Source organism: Dermacentor albipictus, chromosome 1 (assembly GCF_038994185.2).
Source record: "Dermacentor albipictus isolate Rhodes 1998 colony chromosome 1, USDA_Dalb.pri_finalv2, whole genome shotgun sequence".
Lineage (NCBI taxonomy): Eukaryota > Metazoa > Arthropoda > Arachnida > Ixodida > Ixodidae > Dermacentor > Dermacentor albipictus.
This window is the reverse complement of record NC_091821.1, coordinates 309,325,567-309,344,564: the sequence shown is the minus strand read 5'-3', so window position 1 is coordinate 309,344,564 and position 18,998 is coordinate 309,325,567. Positions and strand designations below refer to the sequence as shown.

Here is an 18,998-nt window from a genome sequence, read left to right as displayed (position 1 = left end):
GTGGATGACGGCCGAAATCTTCAAGAGCTGGATAAGCACATTGGACCGCAAGTTTGCTGCTTTGAACCGCAAGGTGTTGTTCCTTGTCGATCACTGCAGTGCTCACGTGAATGTGCGAGCCTTGAGTGCAATACGCCTCGCATTTTTGCCTGCAAACACAACGGCTGTTTTGCAGCCAATGGACCAAGGCATCATCAAGAATGTTAAAGTCCTGTACAGGCGGCAACTCCTCGAGCGCATGATTTTGTGTATGGATAGCTCCACAAAGTACGAGGTGAGCCTGCTTAGTGCCATCCACATGTTGGCGCGAGCATGGGATCGTGTGAAGCAAGAAACAATCGCAAACTGCTTCAGGGCTTGCGGTTTTGTGGCAGCTTCTTCGGAGGATGCCTCTGAAATTTCAGCGGGGGAAGCGTCAACAAGCGAGCTCGACGGCACTGATTTTGGTGATGCTCTCGGGGACGTCAATTTTGAAGATTACGTCGCCGTAGACAAGGTGGTTGAAACGTGCGGTGTGCTGACGGATAGCGAAATTGTAGAGATTATTCGGCCCCAGGAAGTGACCGAGGAAAGCGACGATGACGTTGAAGGCGAGCCGCAACCTAAGACTGCCGATGTAGTTGCGGGCCTTGCTCTCGCGGAGCGCTTCTTTGCTGGTGAAGGTAACGCGGAAGAAGCGTTCCGCCACATCTACAGCCTGCAGAACTTGCTTTCAGCAGTGCGATTCGGCAAGAAGAAGCAACGCAAGATGACGGACTATTTTTCTTAGAGAAAATACTCGATTTCGCCACAAATGAAGTGCTGTTTTTTGTGTTTTGTGCTTAATTGGAAGTTTGTTTGATTCGAAGTTTTTCGCGGTCCCCGTGAACTTCGTATTAACGGGAGTCGACTGTATAGAGAGACAAGTGCAACACGGTTAAAAAATTTGCGGGCTCTGATCGGTAAGCGAATGCCGTAAGCAATTTTCTTTTTAATATGGGAGACATGATAATGAAACTTGAGGTTAGTCTAATTCTACTCCCAAGAATGAGCAATGAGCGCTAAAAGGAAATAGAAAAAATGGGAACCAAAATTCAGCAATGGAACTTAACATGATGGTTTCCGGGGGGGATTAAATACAATAAGCTTGGTTTGGTGGGAATAATAAGAAGATTATTATTGATCCACCAGTTTGTAACTTTAGCTAAGTCAAGATAGTTTAGTAACCAAGGACGAAATATTTTTATCATAGTTAGTAATGGCCGTGTTATCGGTGTACAGTACAAAGTGTGAGGATGTTAGGCAGTCAGGCAAATCGTTAATGTAAATTAAAAATAGTAAAGGTCCAAGAACTCTGCAGTACCCCTAGGTTAGTAACCTTAGCTTCAGAAAAAACATTCGAACTGTTGAGTATGTTATGTCTATCCTGCAGGTAGGTTCGTTGTAACATTAGTGCTGCCCCAGTTATGTCTATAGCTTCCAATTTTAAAAACAAAATATGATGGTTAATAGTGTCGAATGCTTTCGTAAGATCAATAAAAGCTGAACGGGCAAAATACCCGTTATCAATAGGTTCCCTTAAGCGATCCGTTAGGGATATGAGAGCAGGGTCGGTCGAATAGCCAGGACGAAAACCATACTGAGAATTGTACAGAATATTAAATTTAGTCAGATAATTGGTGAATCAAGTAATAATAAACTTTTCAATCACCTTACTAAAAAATGGCAGTATACATATTGGGCAGGAATCTGTTAGTAAAGAACGATCACCTCTCTTAAAAACTGGAATTACCTTTGCTCGTTTCAGCTCAGATGGAAAAATGCCGGTCCTGACAGAGTAGGGAGAGTAGGAAAATAACTTTTTGTCATCATCGCAGAGCCAAGTCTCAGTAAAGCTGATGATGGAAAATCTGAAAGATAGCGTAGGCAGATGGGAATTAATGTCATCAGTATTTGCGCAAGCTTCGTGCCTTAAAATGAACGGCCGAGCATGAACTAATATATTTTAGTTTACTTACCTGGCTAGTTGAAAAATACGCAGACGTTTTTGTTTTTAGCGTGAGTTTCTGAAAAGTTTCCTAAGCTACCATGCTGTATTAAGTAAATACAGCCAAGTCAGATTCATCAGCAATGTGAAACACCTTACTGCTGATGCTCTTGCCAGCTCTAATCTGCAAGTTATCTGTCCAGAGGCACTTCCATTTCTTAGCCTGCTTTAACGACAGGACCTTGCTTAGATAATAGTGCTCTGTTTTGCAGTGTCAAGTGATCGTTGACATACAATTTAGTGTCCTCGACTGGTCGAGAGAAGCCGATGTCACTGAGGCAAAGCTTCGCTTTTCGCGCCTTGCTGACGAAGTCTGCTTTCTTTGTTCTATAGTAAAACTGGGCGATGATGTTTTTGTTGTTTTCATCATTGTTTGGAACGTGGTGAACGATTTCCAGATCGATGAGCGAAACAGGACAGCCAATTTTAACTCTATCTGTATGATTAGGCTGCAATCTTCACCTTGGGTACATGGAATGCCTTTAATCTCGACGTTGTTTGCCCTTGAATTATGCTCTAGATCAGACAGCTTGCGAGAGAGAGTATTGTTTTCCAACTTTATTTCTTGGCATTCAGTAGTGAGTGAGCTGTTTTGCAGTTTCAGCTCTTTGTTTTCATTAGCAAGTGAGGCGTTTTCTGAGCGCAGTTTTTCAACCATGTCGTTGAGAAATTCAACACTCGACACAAGGTTACCGATCTGCTCTTTCTTTCCACCAAAATCTATGCCAGTAGTCTTAAATTTTACCATTAGCCTGTCAAATATGTCTTCTTTAAATTTATCGATCTCATTTCCTAATTTTGATTGAAGTTCATCTATTCATTTTGCGAGCTCAGCACAAGTAGGCATAGAATACATGCCAACTCTTCCGAATTTTCCGTAAAATGTACAAATTTCGAGCAGTCTTACGATTTTACTAATCTTGCTTGAAATTTTACGAGGAAACAGTTTTTTTGTGAAAAAAAAAACCTGTGAAAATGTAGTAAAACTACACCCTGGTACCTTGCACCACCACGAGAGGGCAATACATATGCATGGTATTATCATCAGCTGCTGCAAGGTTGTAATGACTTCTGTTGTCTACTAGTGGGGGCACGAATCTATATCTAAAGCTCGATAGTGCCGATAGCACCTCTAGCGCCTCCGCAAACCTGTTGACATGCTGTTGCCTTTTGTCACGCGGGCGCACGGGTTTGGACTGCAGTCAGCTTCAGTCACTGCAGCGCTGGCCTTGCCTTTTGCGTGACTAGCTGTCATGTCGGATGCAGCGCAACACCGGCCTGTAGCGGCTTCGCAGTGCAATGGTGGGCTCGAAGCCCCGACAGTACTTCCAAGTGTTTTTTGAAATCGTAAACGGCAGAATTTCTGTGCTTCGTGCTGTCGAAGAAAGGGGAGAAGTTCAGATTCTTCACCACACGTGCCTGTGATGTGAACATCTCGCTTGGCGGCAAGTCTGACATGAAGGTCCACATCACTTCGAAAAAGCATCAGGGATACATGCGAGCCGCGGACAGCCAGCCGAGCCTAGCAAGTTTTATACACAGCGACAACTACCTCCGTGTGATTCATGCAGAATGCCTCTTCATGGCGTTTTTAGTTGAACACAACATCCCGCTGAGTGTCGTTGATCGTGCCGGAGCACTTTTCCGGAAGATGTTCCCCATGCGAAGAACCTACTAATCCATTAACTTAGTTTTCTTAATATTGACCTACTAGTACTGGACTGGATTAAAAACTTTCTGGCTAATAGAACACAATACGTAATCGCAAACAATTCATCCTCTGTGCCCCTCGCGGTAGCGTCAGGCATGCCGCAAGAGTCGGTTCTAGGTCCTCTAGTTTTTCTAATCTCTATGAATGATCTTGCTTCCGGTGTGAAATTCTCATCCATTAGGCTTTTTGCTCATGACTGTGTTCTATATTATAACATTACTGACCTAAATGATTCTCGTAAACTTCAAGATGAGAATAATAGGATTTTGTTATGGCGTAACAAGTGGTCTATGAAGCTTAACTGAAGCAAATGTAAATGCATGCACATGTCACAGCGTACTGTGATATGTGCATGCATCTCGTGCCCGAATAACCCCGCCATTTTTCATAATGGGCTGCAACCACGCCGACCGCTGCCCAGTCACGCGGCGCAGCCGCAATACAGGAGACTGGAGCCATGTGGGGAAAACAACACCAGGGGATGTGTGAGAGTTCAGTATCCCCACAACCCCCCAAATCACTACATACTCCGCCAAAACATGTCACACGGTCTAACATCAAAGCGTGCTTCATGAACAAAAGGTAATACATGCGGCAGTGGTCGTGCCAAGGAAATCTCCACGCACTGTCTGTAAACATGCATGTGGACAAAGTCTCTGGGGTACACCGCTGGCGTCTGTTGGTTACAGCAGCAGCTCTGCCGATTCAACTCCAGGCCAGGATGTTGGCAACAACAACTAGTATGTACAAGCAAGCATCGCTTGCACTGATTTGGCCTGCTGGTGAGAGCTGTAGTAGCCGTTGGTGACTGCTGGCTCTTTTCCCCGCCGCTGAGCGTTGCGAGCCAGACACAGGCAGCTGCTAAAGTCGCTGCACCGAACTCGCCACAGGAATCTCCATTGTTGGGCTGGCTCGATTATACTCTGGGGCAGCAGCGAAGACAACGTGCAATTGACAACCAAGGGTGACTCCACTCTTGGTTGGTGACTTCACCCACGTACACTCAACGCACTCAACAAACACTAAAGTAGTGCAAGGGAGGAATTCTGCATGCGCATCACCCACTTGGTGCGATGTCCAATTCGGCTAGCAAAAGATCAGGTGACTACTCAGATGCTGAGTTCACATGAACTTAGCTCGTATTCTTCAGTCAAGTTAGTAATTTCAATTCATGCGAGGCTAACTAAAATGAGGGAAGCAAAGTGCAACACCCCAACACGATAGTTCACCAGGTTGTGTCATTCCATGTGCGACAGGCAGCCTTAGGCCTAAGGCTGCCTGTCGCACATGGAATGACACAACCTGGTGAACTATTGCGTTGGGGTGTTGCATAGGAGTCACCACCCTGACGATAACTGGCATCCAAAAATAACACCCAAAATTGGCACTAAACAGGCAGCCTCAAGGAAACGTCATCTCTGTGAGGTAGTCCTATCCTGCTCGTTGCACACAGCATCCGAGTTGACGGTGTCGCTCGTCTCAGATGGTGCCAGAGCATTCGGTGCCAGACCGCAATACCAGACAGTACATAGCGGCGCCCGTGGCTTGCAGCCACCTGGCTCCCAGAGCTGCAACTTCCAGAGTCAAAGAGATATAAGAAGCTAGTTACATAAGAAATTCGGACCACCCTCAAGGCTTCCGTACTTGCTCGCATCAGGCTTGCCAATGTTCCATGTGCGCTAGCACCTGAGTAACCCCGCCGTTAGGTGGCGTTAGCACCACAACACTAGCACCATCTCCCATAATGTGCTGCAACCACACTGTCCGCCGTCGGTGCCAAGCCACGCAGCGAAGCCAGATTACAGGAGACTGGTGCCATGCGGGGAAAACATCAGTCAAGTATCTCCACAGACTGTATACAAGGGGGGTCCCAAAAATAACCAGAATTGTACTGCACATCGTGTACCTGTAGTACAAGGCTACACCGCTAGGGCGCAGTAGGAGGAACTCTGCTGAGTCAGTTTGCCAATTGGCATCACTATGCATTCGTCACTGTACGGTGTAATTATCGCGACAATTATGTGTGTGGTTTCTCTGGCAGTTCTGTGCGTGTCTGTAGTGCACTCATGACACAAAGAAATGGCAGTCTCCCGAACAATGTGCGGCTGTGAAGTTTAGTTTTTTACTCGACAAGAGAACTGTTGTGATCATGCAAACAGTTCACAAAGAACATGCTGTCAGTAAAACACATGTGTACAAATGGTGTGCTCGGTTTAAAAGGGGGAAATGATCATTGAAGATCAGCCTTGTTACGGTCATCCTTCAAGTATGCAAACTGAGGACAACATCGCCAAAATCCATAATCTCATCAGGGAAAATTGACATGGAACGGCCAACTAACTCGAAGACTTATCCGGGTTATCCTGGAGCTTCGTTCAGCGCATTTTGTATGATGATTTGGGAGTGCGACAAGTGGCTACTATTTTTGTGCTCAGACTTCTCACCGAAAAGCAAAGGGATCGCCACATGGAAGTCTGTCATGCAATGAACGGAGGATGCAGTCACAGACGATCCAGAATTTTGTCATCAAAATCATCACAGGCAACGAGTCATGGTGCTGTGGGTACGATCCTTAAAGGAAACAGACAAGTCAGTGGAAGTCACCTGGCTCACCTTGCCTAAAAAGAGCATCTCGGGTTAAATCGAACTTGAAGATGATGCTGATGTGTTTGTTTTTTTTTTACATCAAATGCATCGTACGCTCAGAATTTGCCCCTCAAAACCAGACCGTCAACCAACAATTCTATTTGGAGCTGCTGGAATGGCTGTGCAGATGTATTTTGCGAAAACGTCCAGCCTTGTAGAATTCCAGCAAGTGGCTCCTGAATCATGATAATGCTCCCGCGCATGTGGCTTTTTATTTGCCGGTTCCTGGCCCCAACGCAGATGACTGCCTTGACCTTTGCGCCCTATTTGCCAGATTGGGTTCCCGTGGACTTCTTCCTGTTTCGTTGTGTGGAAAGGGACTTGAAAGGCAAGCGTCATTCCGATTTCGACAAAGTCCAATGCAATATCACAACAGCGCTGGCAGGTATAAACGAGGACGTATTTGCAAGGTGCTTGAAACAATCAAATAAAGGTTTGGACAAGTGAATTAGCGCTAATGAAGAGTACTTTGAGGGTGATTAAAGTTCTGTTTGAAAGAAAAAAAGGTTGTTTTAAATTAAGAAAAGGAAACGATGTCCATGCTTTTTATAAGCCATGAGGAAGTTTAGTTTTGTCATGGCTTCTTTGTGGCTGAATAATTTTTAGGTTAGCTGTGTAAGGCGGTTATATCATTACATTGAGATTTCAGTGGCACAGCAGCCATCAGGGCTATAAAGTACCTAATTTGTGAAGCATTGCATTACAGAACTAACTCTATTGCACTAGGCTGAAGCAGCACTTTTTTCTCATTACCAAAAAAAAAAAGTAATATTGTTGTTCTTTGATTTGTTGTAATATTAACTGAACAGTAGCTTTTGATTTTGGGAACAGTGTGGTTTAAGAATGCAGTGCTGTGATTTTTTTTTTTTCCCCTCAGTCGGTAATGTCAGAGGAAGCTAGTGTAGGTAATTATGGCAGCATTACCAGCTGTCATTTTCTGATGGGGCTGTTCACTCTCATCAGTGGTAATTTATTTGCCATTTCTGGAGTTCAGAGACCCAGCTTTGATTATGGTTTTTCTTGACCCTTGCGTTGAGTCTGAAATTGTTTTTAATGAAAGTGTTTTTATTTTGTCTCTGCCAGTACCTGGAGAAGTTTGACCTGGCTCCTGTGTTCTCTAAGGAGGAATTCAGGCACTGGTTTTTGCCACGCCCAGACATTGTGGACAGCTATGTCGTAGAGGTGCGTATTGTGAGCCATCTTGTTTGCAGGTATCTGTCACATTGCACCAATTGCTGCTGAGACTGTGAATAGCCATTTGATATAACTTTGCATGCCTGCTTACACTGTGTTTCTTGCTTTGTTCTTTGGCAATGGACACACTGAAATAGCGTTTGTGCTGGTAGGTGCACATCTCTTTTGTAATATGTTGGACCATAGACTCCTGTATTTTTTCAATGCCTGCCCAGTGACCCCATAGCTGGGGTCACTGGGAGGGCACAGTAGCCTTCAGTGACACATACTAGATGAGTTCAACGCAACAAAGAACGTCAGTTTATTCAGCGCTGCCTTTTGTACTTTCTGGAAGCGAAAGAGGAGAAGGGCAAAACTGCCCAGTGTAGAGAGGGTGCACAGTGATAACACTGTGGCGGCACATGTATATCGACAGCTGCTGCTTCATCAAATATGATACATCCTCCATTCTTTATAATGTAAATAACAACCAAAAATGCATCATTCAAAGTACAACCAAATCTTGGTAAGCTGTTTAGGGCACAACAAAGTTGCCGTCGTAACCCAGTCTCTGCGGTGGTCTTCGGTTTCGGGTAGACCATCGGGGGCCAGGACTTTTGGTCTCTGATGCTGCACAAACCATGGTTCATTGAAGGCGGTTGGGGCGTTCCTCACTGCAGCTCTCTTCATCTGAAGAGTCTTCCGTGTTGTCAAATGCCTGCATCTTTTCAAGAGGTGTTGACGGTTTGGCTGCAGAACGTTGCCCTTCTCTGTAACAACCAAATATAGTTCTGGTTGCGGCATGTTCAGAACTTTAGCTTTTGTTTCCCACATGTTCCCCCGAACTCGCCCACTTGCCCCGAGGTCATAGGCAGAAGACATCAACGCTTTGACTTTGCCTGCTCATGTATCAGCACTGCTCTTCGTGGCACCTCGTTGAAGTCAGGTAGGGGCATCCTCAATGGCCGACCTTGAAATAACTCCCCTGGAGACCTTCCGTCTTCCAGCGGGCTGGACATGTAGCTGAGGAGACCCATCCAAGTCATTTTTTCCTTCCATCGTTTTTTTTTTAATGAATTCTTTTAACTATTTGCACGCCTTTTTCGGCTAGCCATTAGATTGTGGAAACCTTGGACTCGAGGTTGTGTGCTTGAAGTCGTACTCTTGCAAAACTAGAGAACTCTCAGCTTGCAAATTGTGAGCCATTGTCGGTGCATACTTCTAGCGGTATGCCATACCTAGAAAAGATTGCACATAGCCTTTCGATCGTTGTAACAGAAGATGTGTCATGCAGTAGTCCCACTTCCAGAAAGTTGGAATGCGTGTCGTTTGCGCACAAGTACGATTTCCTGGCAAACTGTAAAATATTACGCCGACGCGATTCCATGGCTGAGCGGGTGTCGGTTGTATAATGAGAGGCTCGTGCTATTGTTTGTAAGCATGCATCTGGCAGACTTCGCATCTTGCGATTTCACGATCAATACCTGAATATGAACCTGGCCATGGCACTAGATGACGCGCTCGTGCCTTACGTTTGTTTATTCCCATGTGGCCGTCATGGATCCTGCTCAGCATTTTGCGTCACATACTGAACGGTATCATTATTTTGTTGGCTTTAAACACCACCCCATTTATGACAGATAGCTCAGCTGCGAAGGGTCTTAGCTCTCCTTCCACTGGTTCATTTCTTGCCAGATGCTCCGTAACGTTCAAGTTACAGTCGTTCCTGGCTTCATTTGGTCATTTTTCTTGCATCCCTTCACCTACTAATGAAGAAACCGCACTTACTGCGTGTACTTCAACGTCCTTGTATGATCCGTCCTTCTCCGGCTGGCTGACTGAAGCCTGTGAAAGCATATCTGCGAGGACCAGCTGTTTTCCTAAAAGGAACTGCTGTCAAAACTCGTATTTCATTAAACATAGAAAAAAACGCTGCAGTCTAGGTGGCATTTCCCCAATAGCTTTCTTTGAGATTGCCACTAATGGACGATGATCAGTTTCAAGGATAACATGACATCCGTGCACAAAGTAGTGAAACTTTTCACATCCAACTACAACAGCCATTGCTTCTTTTGCAATCTGTGAATGCCTTTTTTGAGCGTCTGTCAATACGTGTGAAGTATAATCCGACCGGTTCAGTGGCGTACCAACTATTTCTAGAGTGGGAGGGGCAAACCGCAGACAGTCTATATATATGGTTATATTCTGACGAAGGCCATGCCATGCCAAAACGTTGAACCATTAAACATGCAATTTTCATAAGAGTGCCCCTTCATTTCCTCAACTACCTATGCACCGGACCTACAGAGCTTTTCCTTGTGTGTGTGTGTGTGTTATGAATTACTATTACAATAATTGAAATAGCCTGGAAAGGCTATTGTCAGTTATGTTTATATTTAACACAAAGAGAAGGGACCTATCTATTAATCACAGATGGTGAACTATCGACGTCCAAAAAATGATCTGAATTGGCATTTATCTCTTGCAACTATACAAAATCTAAAGATGATGCAGAGGCAAAAGGCAATCAATTCCCCACAGTGCTTTCGGACCCCACCCAGTAGCAGCAGTACAGCGCACATAAAAAATGCACATTTGCTTTAAAAAAAAAATGTATTTTATTTATTGATACTGCAATCCCACTTCGGGGATTTTGGCAGGACGGTACAAATGTTGAAAACATTACAAAAAAAACCAACAAATACATAGATACATAAGAGTAAATAATTTAATATAAACTAAAATAAGAGGCATATGGTAAGTACTAAGTTAGACACGATGTAAACAAGTAATTTGAATATTTCATCAAAGAATTGTACTATCTGTTTAAGCCTACAGCATAAGTGTATCGCTAGTTTAGGTAATAGTATTGTCGAGGTTATATGCAACGACATACAATCAACGTAACTTACTTGCAATATTCACACCCAAAAAAACTGAATCGCCATCCCGGCCCTGCCACAGACGATGTCCAGCGAATCTGTTGAGAACCACTAGCTACCAAATGCTTACGGGGCTATTCAGGGTTCAGTAATTATTCATAATGCTTCTAAATAAGCCAGAAAGATTAAAACTATGCGACACATTGCACTGCTGCCTATTCCTTCAAAGTAAAAAATATCTGAAACACAGAATTCTCTTGGGACATCGGGAAACCTAACTAATACAGTGCAGTCCACTTATAACGATATCGAGAAAGACGAAAAATATGATCGTTATAACCGATGATCGCTATATCTGGACTGCAGTTATAAAAAAAGAAAAGAAAAAATGCGGAACGTACCTTTGCAGCTCCGAACTCATTGTCACTGTCGCTTCTGCCGTCGTCACCGTCGCACAACTTTGCCGTCTGTCGAGACAGCACATCTTCGGCGATCGCCTCGTCGGTGACCTCATCGCAGAACGAGGCAGCACTGTCTGCAGTCAAAAACTCCTCCATCGACGTACCACCTGTGTCACCAGTAGGAACGAGCTCCCAGAGCTCGGTTATGTCAGCGGCTTCCACCGTGTTGGTCTCAGTCACGACCTACTGGAACTCCAGACCTGCACAGATATCCGGTTTCTATGGGAGGAGCTTGCGCCCACTTTCATTCAACCGACGACCGTAGGTGGTGCTTTTATAACCTGTTCTGCTACGCGGTGGGCGGCTGTGCGGTGTTGTAATTAGTACGGCAGCTGTTGTGTTGTGACGAACTGCTTCTCTAGCTGATGATTTTTGCTAACACAGTGACAGTGATGTCACAAGGCTTTGATCGGTCACTTGGCTCCAAAAGTTGACTGCCCGAACTTAAAAAATATCGGAGCGTGTAGTCCGCTGCTCTCTAAAATAGCGTTAAATAGCCGCTCCTATTGCTTTCTTCAAACAGATTATTATAAATCACATTGTGTATAGAGTTCGCAACGTACACAACAGTTTCATAGTACACATTGTAAAATTCGCTTCTGCGCTCTTTAGAAACTTGAAGCCACCGTAAGGTTCGACGACAGAACGATTACCACTCATTTTAACTCTTAAAAGTTGTCTGTGAATGCTTTGCGAGTTCAAAAAGTGAATTACGCACACAGCTTCACTGCGTACGTATCTTAAGCACTACCGTTATGCTGCCGCCGTACCACGCAGAAAAGCTAGCTTTGCAGTTTGAAAAGAGTTCCGTGACACGATTTAAGGCCTGCAGTGCAGCATGTTTTAGAGCACTGGGATCGCTTAATTTTTTGCAAGCTTTCTACTGAGCTAGACATCCAATGGCAATAAAAACAAGATATGCTCACCTTTCCTTGAAATAGAATCGATCAACCTGTTGCACATATAGGGCAGAGGACTTACTCGTGAATACTTTTACTTTTACCAGATCATCTGCCTTTCACTACGGCACCCAGCAGTAAATCTTAATGTCATCTACGACATTAGGCTGTCTGTAATCAACTAAAAAAAGCTAGATTATCTTATGAATCTTTTTAAACAATTTTTCCAGTCTCTTAAGGAGGCTAGGAAAGGGAAATTTATGCCGTCGATCTAGCATTGCAGCGGCCACCTATGGTTGTTGTTTACATTTCTTGCACCGCTCCTCCTCTTCTAGTTTCACTATTCAAACATTCGCAAATATGTCTTCTTTTGTATATTTGTGAATTTATTCATTTACCGCCAATACAAGCGCTTTGTGCTTGCCGAAATGGCAAGACAAGCGCTGAACAGATCGCAGAAGCAGATGACAGTGAACAGGTTATAACCGGCGCCACTCTGCTTGTACGTTCTTTCCCTAGCGGCAAAAGGGGCGAACTAGACCAGGCATGCTGGAGGAGGGAGATCTGTGCAGGTATGGAGTTCAGTAGGTCGTGGTCTCACTAAGTTGGGGAAGTTCGTCCTGACACACAAAGCCCGCCTTTTTGAAGCAGTTGTATATGGTTGACTGCTTTACTTCATACCATGCACCATAAATGAAGTGCACGGCTTTCAAAAGGCTGATCTTCAGGTCAGGGGGCCCGTCTGCATGACCCGACGTGCCAGGAGCTGCGCAGTCAATGTCTAAAATTAGCCACTCCAGCATGCGCCGCTGATACAGGACTTTAAAGTTGGCAATCACGCTGGCGTCCAACAGCTGCAGGCCTGCCGTAGTATTCGGAGGCAGAAACATCAATTCGACAGATGTTAGCTTCGGGTTAACGCTGTGTGCGCTACAGTTGTCAAGTAGCAACACTACTTTTCTTCCTTGGCCTTCAATTATACTGTCGAACTTGAGCAGCCATTCTTCGAACAGGTCGCGGGTCATCCACGTCTTCTTATTGCTCCGATAGCGGACCGGGATGTGCTGATTCTTAAAACACACTGCCTTCTTTGATCGCCCGATCATGAAAGGCTTGAGACGATGGCTCCCGTCCATGCTAACGCACAGCAACACGGTCACCCTAAGTTTCAAGTGCTTCCCGCCGGGACATCAATCTCCTTTAAGAGCGCGAGTCTTCAACGGGAACATTTGAAAAAACAGCAGTTTCGTCGCAGTTATGTATGTCCTTCTCCACATAGCGCTCCAGCACGCCGGGCAGCTTTGTCTGCAGCCACTGCTGCTTTGCCTCTGTGTCCAAAGACGCCGCTTCCCCTACCACGTTTTTGTAGACGATTTCGTGCCGCTCTTTAAAGCACTGAATCCAGCCTCCCCCAGGCTCAAAATTTGGGCATCCCAGAAGAAAAGCGAAGTTTTTCGCTTTGGTGGCAAGTATTGGCCCACTAATAGGCACATTATGCGCGCGGGTTGTGATGAACCACTGGTAAAGCGCCTCTTCAACATCGGCGTACAAGGGGTCTCTAACCCTTTTCCGCTGATCGGCATGGCCGCTGATAGCTCCTGCCTTCACAATCGCGGTGCTCCCGGTTTTCAAGATTGTTGATATCGTCGACTGGGCGAGCTCATACTTCTTCACGAGGGCGCTCACCTTGAAGCCGCGTCGAGAGTCCTGCAAAATATCCATCTTCGTGTCAAGCGACACAGCTTTGCGCTTTGTCGGCACCATCTTCGAACTGGGTTGTATCGTTGGTTGCACGCTGCTTTGGTGGCGTCAGCCTGCTATCGCGAGAGAGAGAGACTGAGATACTTTTTTTTTCTTTCTGTTTCGGAGCGACTGTGGCCGACGCGCATGAAGCAGCTAGTGCCATCTTGTGGCGCGCTGCGCCTACTCAGGTACTCTCCGGTGCGCAGGCGAGGCGGGACGCGCCTAGTAATGTTGGGACGCGCAGCGTGGTAATGGCGGCAGATACGAACTTACGGAGGTAAATATCGTCTCGTCTCGACATCGTTCATTTCAGGGAACTAAGGAACGCAAATGTTCCGATTATTTTGCATGGAAAAAGCCATCCGTACAGCAAAATTTTGATTGTTTTATCCGATATGCAGTGAATAACCTATCGTTATAAATGTTTTTTTTCCCCATAGACCTAATGCATAAAATGACTCTCATGTCAACCCATCGTTATAACCAATATATCGTTATATGTGGTATCGTTATAAGTGGACTGCACTGTAGCAATAGCGGGATACTTTCGGAAACTTGCTAACAAAATTTGTTCTTTTTTTACGCTGTATTTGATCAACACGTGTTTATCATCGCATATGAACTTGGCGTATTGTTCTCCTTATGTTCGCAAAATTTGGCCTCAGTGTTTGTAATTATGCCAGCTCAACTGTGTAAGTCTTACACCACTTGTAAAACAAACTACCGTATTTACACGATTGTAAGTTGACCCCCCCATATCGTGTGACAGGAACAAAAAAAAAAGCATTCCCAAGGGTGCATTCCATAAAGAAAATTTATTAGTAGCCGACGTGGTCACTGGACTACTCGTCTTCACTTGTGCCATCGTCCTCACTAATGCTGCCATCGTCATCGCTGCTACGGTCCCACAGTGAGTCCTCGTCCAGCGAAATTCCACATTTAACAAACGACCGCACTACGACATCTTGTGGAACAGCAGCCCACGCAGAATGCACCCAACCACACGCAGCCATCCGGGAGGCTCTTTTGACAGGTCCAATTGGCGTAAGTTCACGGTCTTCTGCAGCCAGCCACTCGTACTCACAGCCGAGCAGGTCCTTAAAAGGCAAAGATCCGGGCTTGTTTCATGACCATGGCGCACTTCAGTGGCAGGGACCGATCACACATTTCGGCGATGTACCTCACAAGCTTAGCCTACAGCTCCGGAAAGCATCCCAACTTTGGCCCGTGAGAACTTCTTCGCTTGACGTCACAGGTGAAAATTTAGTTTCACTGCAGTCGCCACTCTCACACAACCCGTTCAGAAACATCAAACTTGCGGCCCGCTGCGCAGTGATTTGTTTCTTTGGTGTAAAGGATGGCCGCCTTCTCTAACGCTGCTGTGAATGAGGGCGGAATGTTTAGTGGGCCTGGAGCACTCATGACGACTGCAGAAGCATGGAAGTAGCACATAGCTGGCAGTCGAGTTGAACGCATCAAACTAAGAGCTACAGGGAACTAAAAACATGTGAGCGATGGCTGCTCTTCCATCAACTATCGGTACTCCCTGCAAGCGCTGCCGTTCTGGGGTGCCACCGCGAATGGAACAGCGGCACTTCTATCAACTGTCGACATCCCCCTCCCCCCCCCCCCCCCATGAGTGTTGTGTGCACTGTAAAAGTCTAAAAAATGTTGAAAAACCCTTCCGAAAAGCGATCCAACGCGTGGGATAGCGAAAACTACGGGTAGGGCCATAGAGCAAACATACAATTCTAACTACGTTGTAGCTCCCCTGATATCTCGTCGGTCCCGCTTTTCTGGCAGTGCCATGTTTTGGTTTTGATTGTAAGTCGACCCTCCCACTTCAGATTTTCAAATTAAAAAAAAATAGGTCAGCTTGCAATCGTGTAAATATGGTAATAACGCTATGAACCACTTGCATACATATTCCACTCCAAAATTCGCATTTAACCCACCCATTTAGAACATTGCCTACACCTTATCCATACCGTGCCCCTAATTTTCCCTAGATTTAAACAAGATGCCTTGTTTTAGCTCGTCCAAGACACCGGAGAAGCAAACTACGAATTTCGTGATATCCCCTTCAGTCACGGCTTACACATTTGTGAACACGACCTATTTTTGTCATTATTGTGCAGTGGTTGCAAGGAATAGACAATGAACATTAAGCTTTGAGTAAATTTAACAATCTGCTTTCTTAAAGTGCACTCATTTCACTTCTGAGTGAAATGCATCAAATTACGCGACTGCTTTCATGAAGGCACTACCGTCTTTTACGGGACGTTTGAAGCTGGGCGTTTCGGTAGTGACCGCGAAAGATTATTTCTTCCCTTGTTGTAATGCTTGTGCCTAATAGTTAACCTGTGCATGTACTTCGAGCGGGTGATTTAGTATACTTAATGAAGAAACGTAGCATGACTGTCTGTACAATAAATTAATATTAAGTTACTATATAATTATGGTGGGTCACTGTAAAATGCACAGAGTAATTCTCCCACCTTGACTTGCTTTCTATATGGAGTCTCCATCACCTTGGGATAAAATTATGTATATTTGACACATTTATCGACAGTCGATCATAATTCGGATAAAGTGACCAGTTAGTTACTGTTTTCAGAGTACATAAGCAACTTACACAGTGCAAATTTTCGGTACACATCACCAAAAAGTGGCCTTCATTTTTTCAAAATACAAGATATCTGCTGTATTTACTCCTTTCGGGAAACAGTAGTGTAGCTCTTATTTAGAAACAGCCTAAAAATGAAATCGTCAGTCGGAAGTGACACATGTATTTAGAAAAAATTCAAGTCAGTGTTCTGTTGGTATTGAAATGGCTTTGCAAATTCGACCAAGGCCATTTTCACGAGCATATGTACGATAAGTCGTTATCAAACAATGAAATTCGACAGTTATACCTGTTAGAGGTTTGATTATATTTGTGATGGTGATAAGATACTGTGACTGCAACACTGCAATAGAGAAAGATGATATAGTTCCAGCATTTGATAATCCAATAATTTCAGTACGTAAGGCACACCAGTCGTTGGGCGCGGCTTATTGTAATACTTTATCCAGATCTCGCTGTCACCAGCGCATTAAATGTAACAAGCTGATAGTGTTTCAGAATACGGATATAGCGGTCCCAAAAAACTGGGCATGATGCAAGTTTCGCAAGCTGACAGTGTGTTAGTGCGGGAACTGCCCAGCGCTAAGTGTTATCCGTAATGCGAGCCTGTATGGGGAATCCCGCACGTCGTCCGCTATAGGGAGTCCCGAGAAAGCACAAAAGACGATCATCGTCATCTAAGCAGGGGTATGAGTAGTAAAGAAAAGCATTACTTATGTGGTCACTCTAAGAAAGAAAATTTAGCATTGGCTGTAGTTTTAATGGACTTTCCAGCGTGCAGCCGAATGTGCTTGTGCCAACTTTCAAGGGGGGGGTCAAATGACATACTTTGCCTTCCCCCCCCTTTAACGAGGGGCGGGAGTGCCCTCCTTATCAACATGACACCATATCAGCATGTCGTCCATGTACACTTGCGCGCCTGGAATACCGTCGAAAATCTAGTTCAACATCTTCTGAAAGACCTCAGTGGCTAACGCGATTCCGAACGGTAGTCGAAGGAAACGATAACAACCGAAGGGTGTGGCAAATGTACATATTCTTGACGTTTCATCGTGCAGCGGAATCTGGTGGAAACGAGAGTTTGCGCCCAAACGCGAAACAAATTTTACGACTGCAAGCTCTGCCTCGTTATCTTCGTGCTGCGGCATCTCATAATGCTCGCGCTTCAGGCACTCATTAATTATTGGGGGTTCATGCAGATCCTTGGCAATATTTTTGGGGGATTATAACCAAAGGACTTACCCAGTCCGTGGGCTCCTCTACTTTGGCGATGATGCCTGCCTTCAGCATTCTTTCGAGCTCCTCTTTAAGGGGCTTTTGGAGCGCGAGAGGCACGCGTCTCGGCGTTTGCACGCTTGGAATTGCACCCTCTCGTAATACCATCCTGTATGCACACTTGACACAACCCTGGACACGTTGTACTAGTTGCTTGCTGCTGTTCGTTACCGCACTCACAGAGTGTGTGAACAGTCCCAGACCCTCGCTGGCGTGCAGCCCCAGGATGGCTTGATTCCCTTTTTTCACAATGAAAAGGTCGATGTCCGCGACTTCGTCACCTACTCTGGTTTTTAGCGTCGCAATTCCCAGGTGTTTGATGACTGCTCCATTGTAGGAGCGAAGCACCAAGTTGCTGGCTTTGTGCTGTGCTTTTGGTGGTAGTCTTTCCATAAGGCAGCAGGTTTGCTTGGGCATCGGTATCCACCTTGAGGTAAACTGGCGTGTTATCAACTTGCACAGGAGCCATCCAGTCATGCTTGTGCGTTTTGTTTTACACGTTGAGAATCTGAAAATTATCGTCATCATGGTCATCGCTTCTGACTTCAGAAACTTGCTTGGCACTCTTGCAGCGCACCGCAAACTGGTTTTCGCCACCACACTATCTGCAAATGCTTCCCATTGCGAGGCAGCTCTGTGGGGCCATGTACGTGTCCACATCAGCTGCACCGGAATTCTGTCCGACATTCGTGAATGGCCCAGCTCGCTTTTACTGGGTCGACCTGTCTTTATTATGTCCAGACCTCTTTCTGTGCAGCGGCTAGTTCCGCTGCCTTGCAGACTTGTTCGGCTGTGGTAAGGTCAATCCTTAGTCCCAAAGCAGCTTCTCCCGGACCTTTTCATCGCTTGTGCTGTACACAATCTGGTCTTGAATCATAGATTCTGATATCGTGCCATAGTTGCATTACTGAGCGAGTCTTCTCAAATCTCACATGAACTGTTCGGCTCACCCTCGGCTTGGATGTGTTAATCGAACACGAAGTGCTCATGGACTTATTGAGCTGGGACTCGCAATACTCATCAAATTTTCCAACCACCGTCTCGAAATCGTCCTTGGACTCAGCCCCAGTGAAGCTGAAGCTGTTGTAAACCTTGAAGCTTCGTCACCAGCCAACCTGAGTACCAATGCAACTTTCGTCGACTCTGTCCAAGGCTTCCCGCCGGTATCCGAAGCTGTAAGGAACAGTTCTAATTTCTGCTTAAAAAGTTGCCATCTTTTGCTGATGTCGCCCTCCAGGCGAAGGCGTTCCGGTGGTTTAAAGAAGTCCATGCCTTGGCTAATGAATGGTCGGTGTTTCCTTGTGGCTCAGACGTGAGCACGGACTTCTGACACCATGTTTTGTGCAGTGGCCTTCAGGGACACATACTAGACGACTTCAATGCAACAAAGAGTGTCACAGTTTATTCAGCGCGGCCTTTTCTACTTTTTAGAAGGGAAAGAGAAGGGCAAAACTACCCAGCACACAGGGGTGCACAGTGATAACACTGTGCGTCATGTGTATATAGACAACTGCTGCTCTATCAAACACTATACAGGCACCACTCTCCCAGTGGGT

The 18,998-nt window shown here is 45.4% G+C and overlaps 1 protein-coding gene and 1 pseudogene across 4 annotated transcripts in view; one reads left to right on the top strand and one right to left on the bottom strand.

Annotated features, from left to right (window-relative positions):
* The window catches only part of Nmt (N-myristoyl transferase), a 68,821-nt gene that overhangs the window by 29,937 nt on the left and 19,886 nt on the right, over positions 1-18,998 (top strand). For all 4 annotated transcript variants that reach the window (XM_065438682.2, XM_065438681.2, XM_065438684.2 and 1 more), the window contains exon 10: positions 7,467-7,565. In XM_065438682.2, the coding sequence (XP_065294754.1) occupies positions 7,467-7,565 (99 nt within the window). The remainder of the gene's footprint in view (positions 1-7,466; positions 7,566-18,998) is intronic.
* LOC135906987 (tigger transposable element-derived protein 4-like) lies at positions 8,203-13,562 on the bottom strand (annotated as a pseudogene).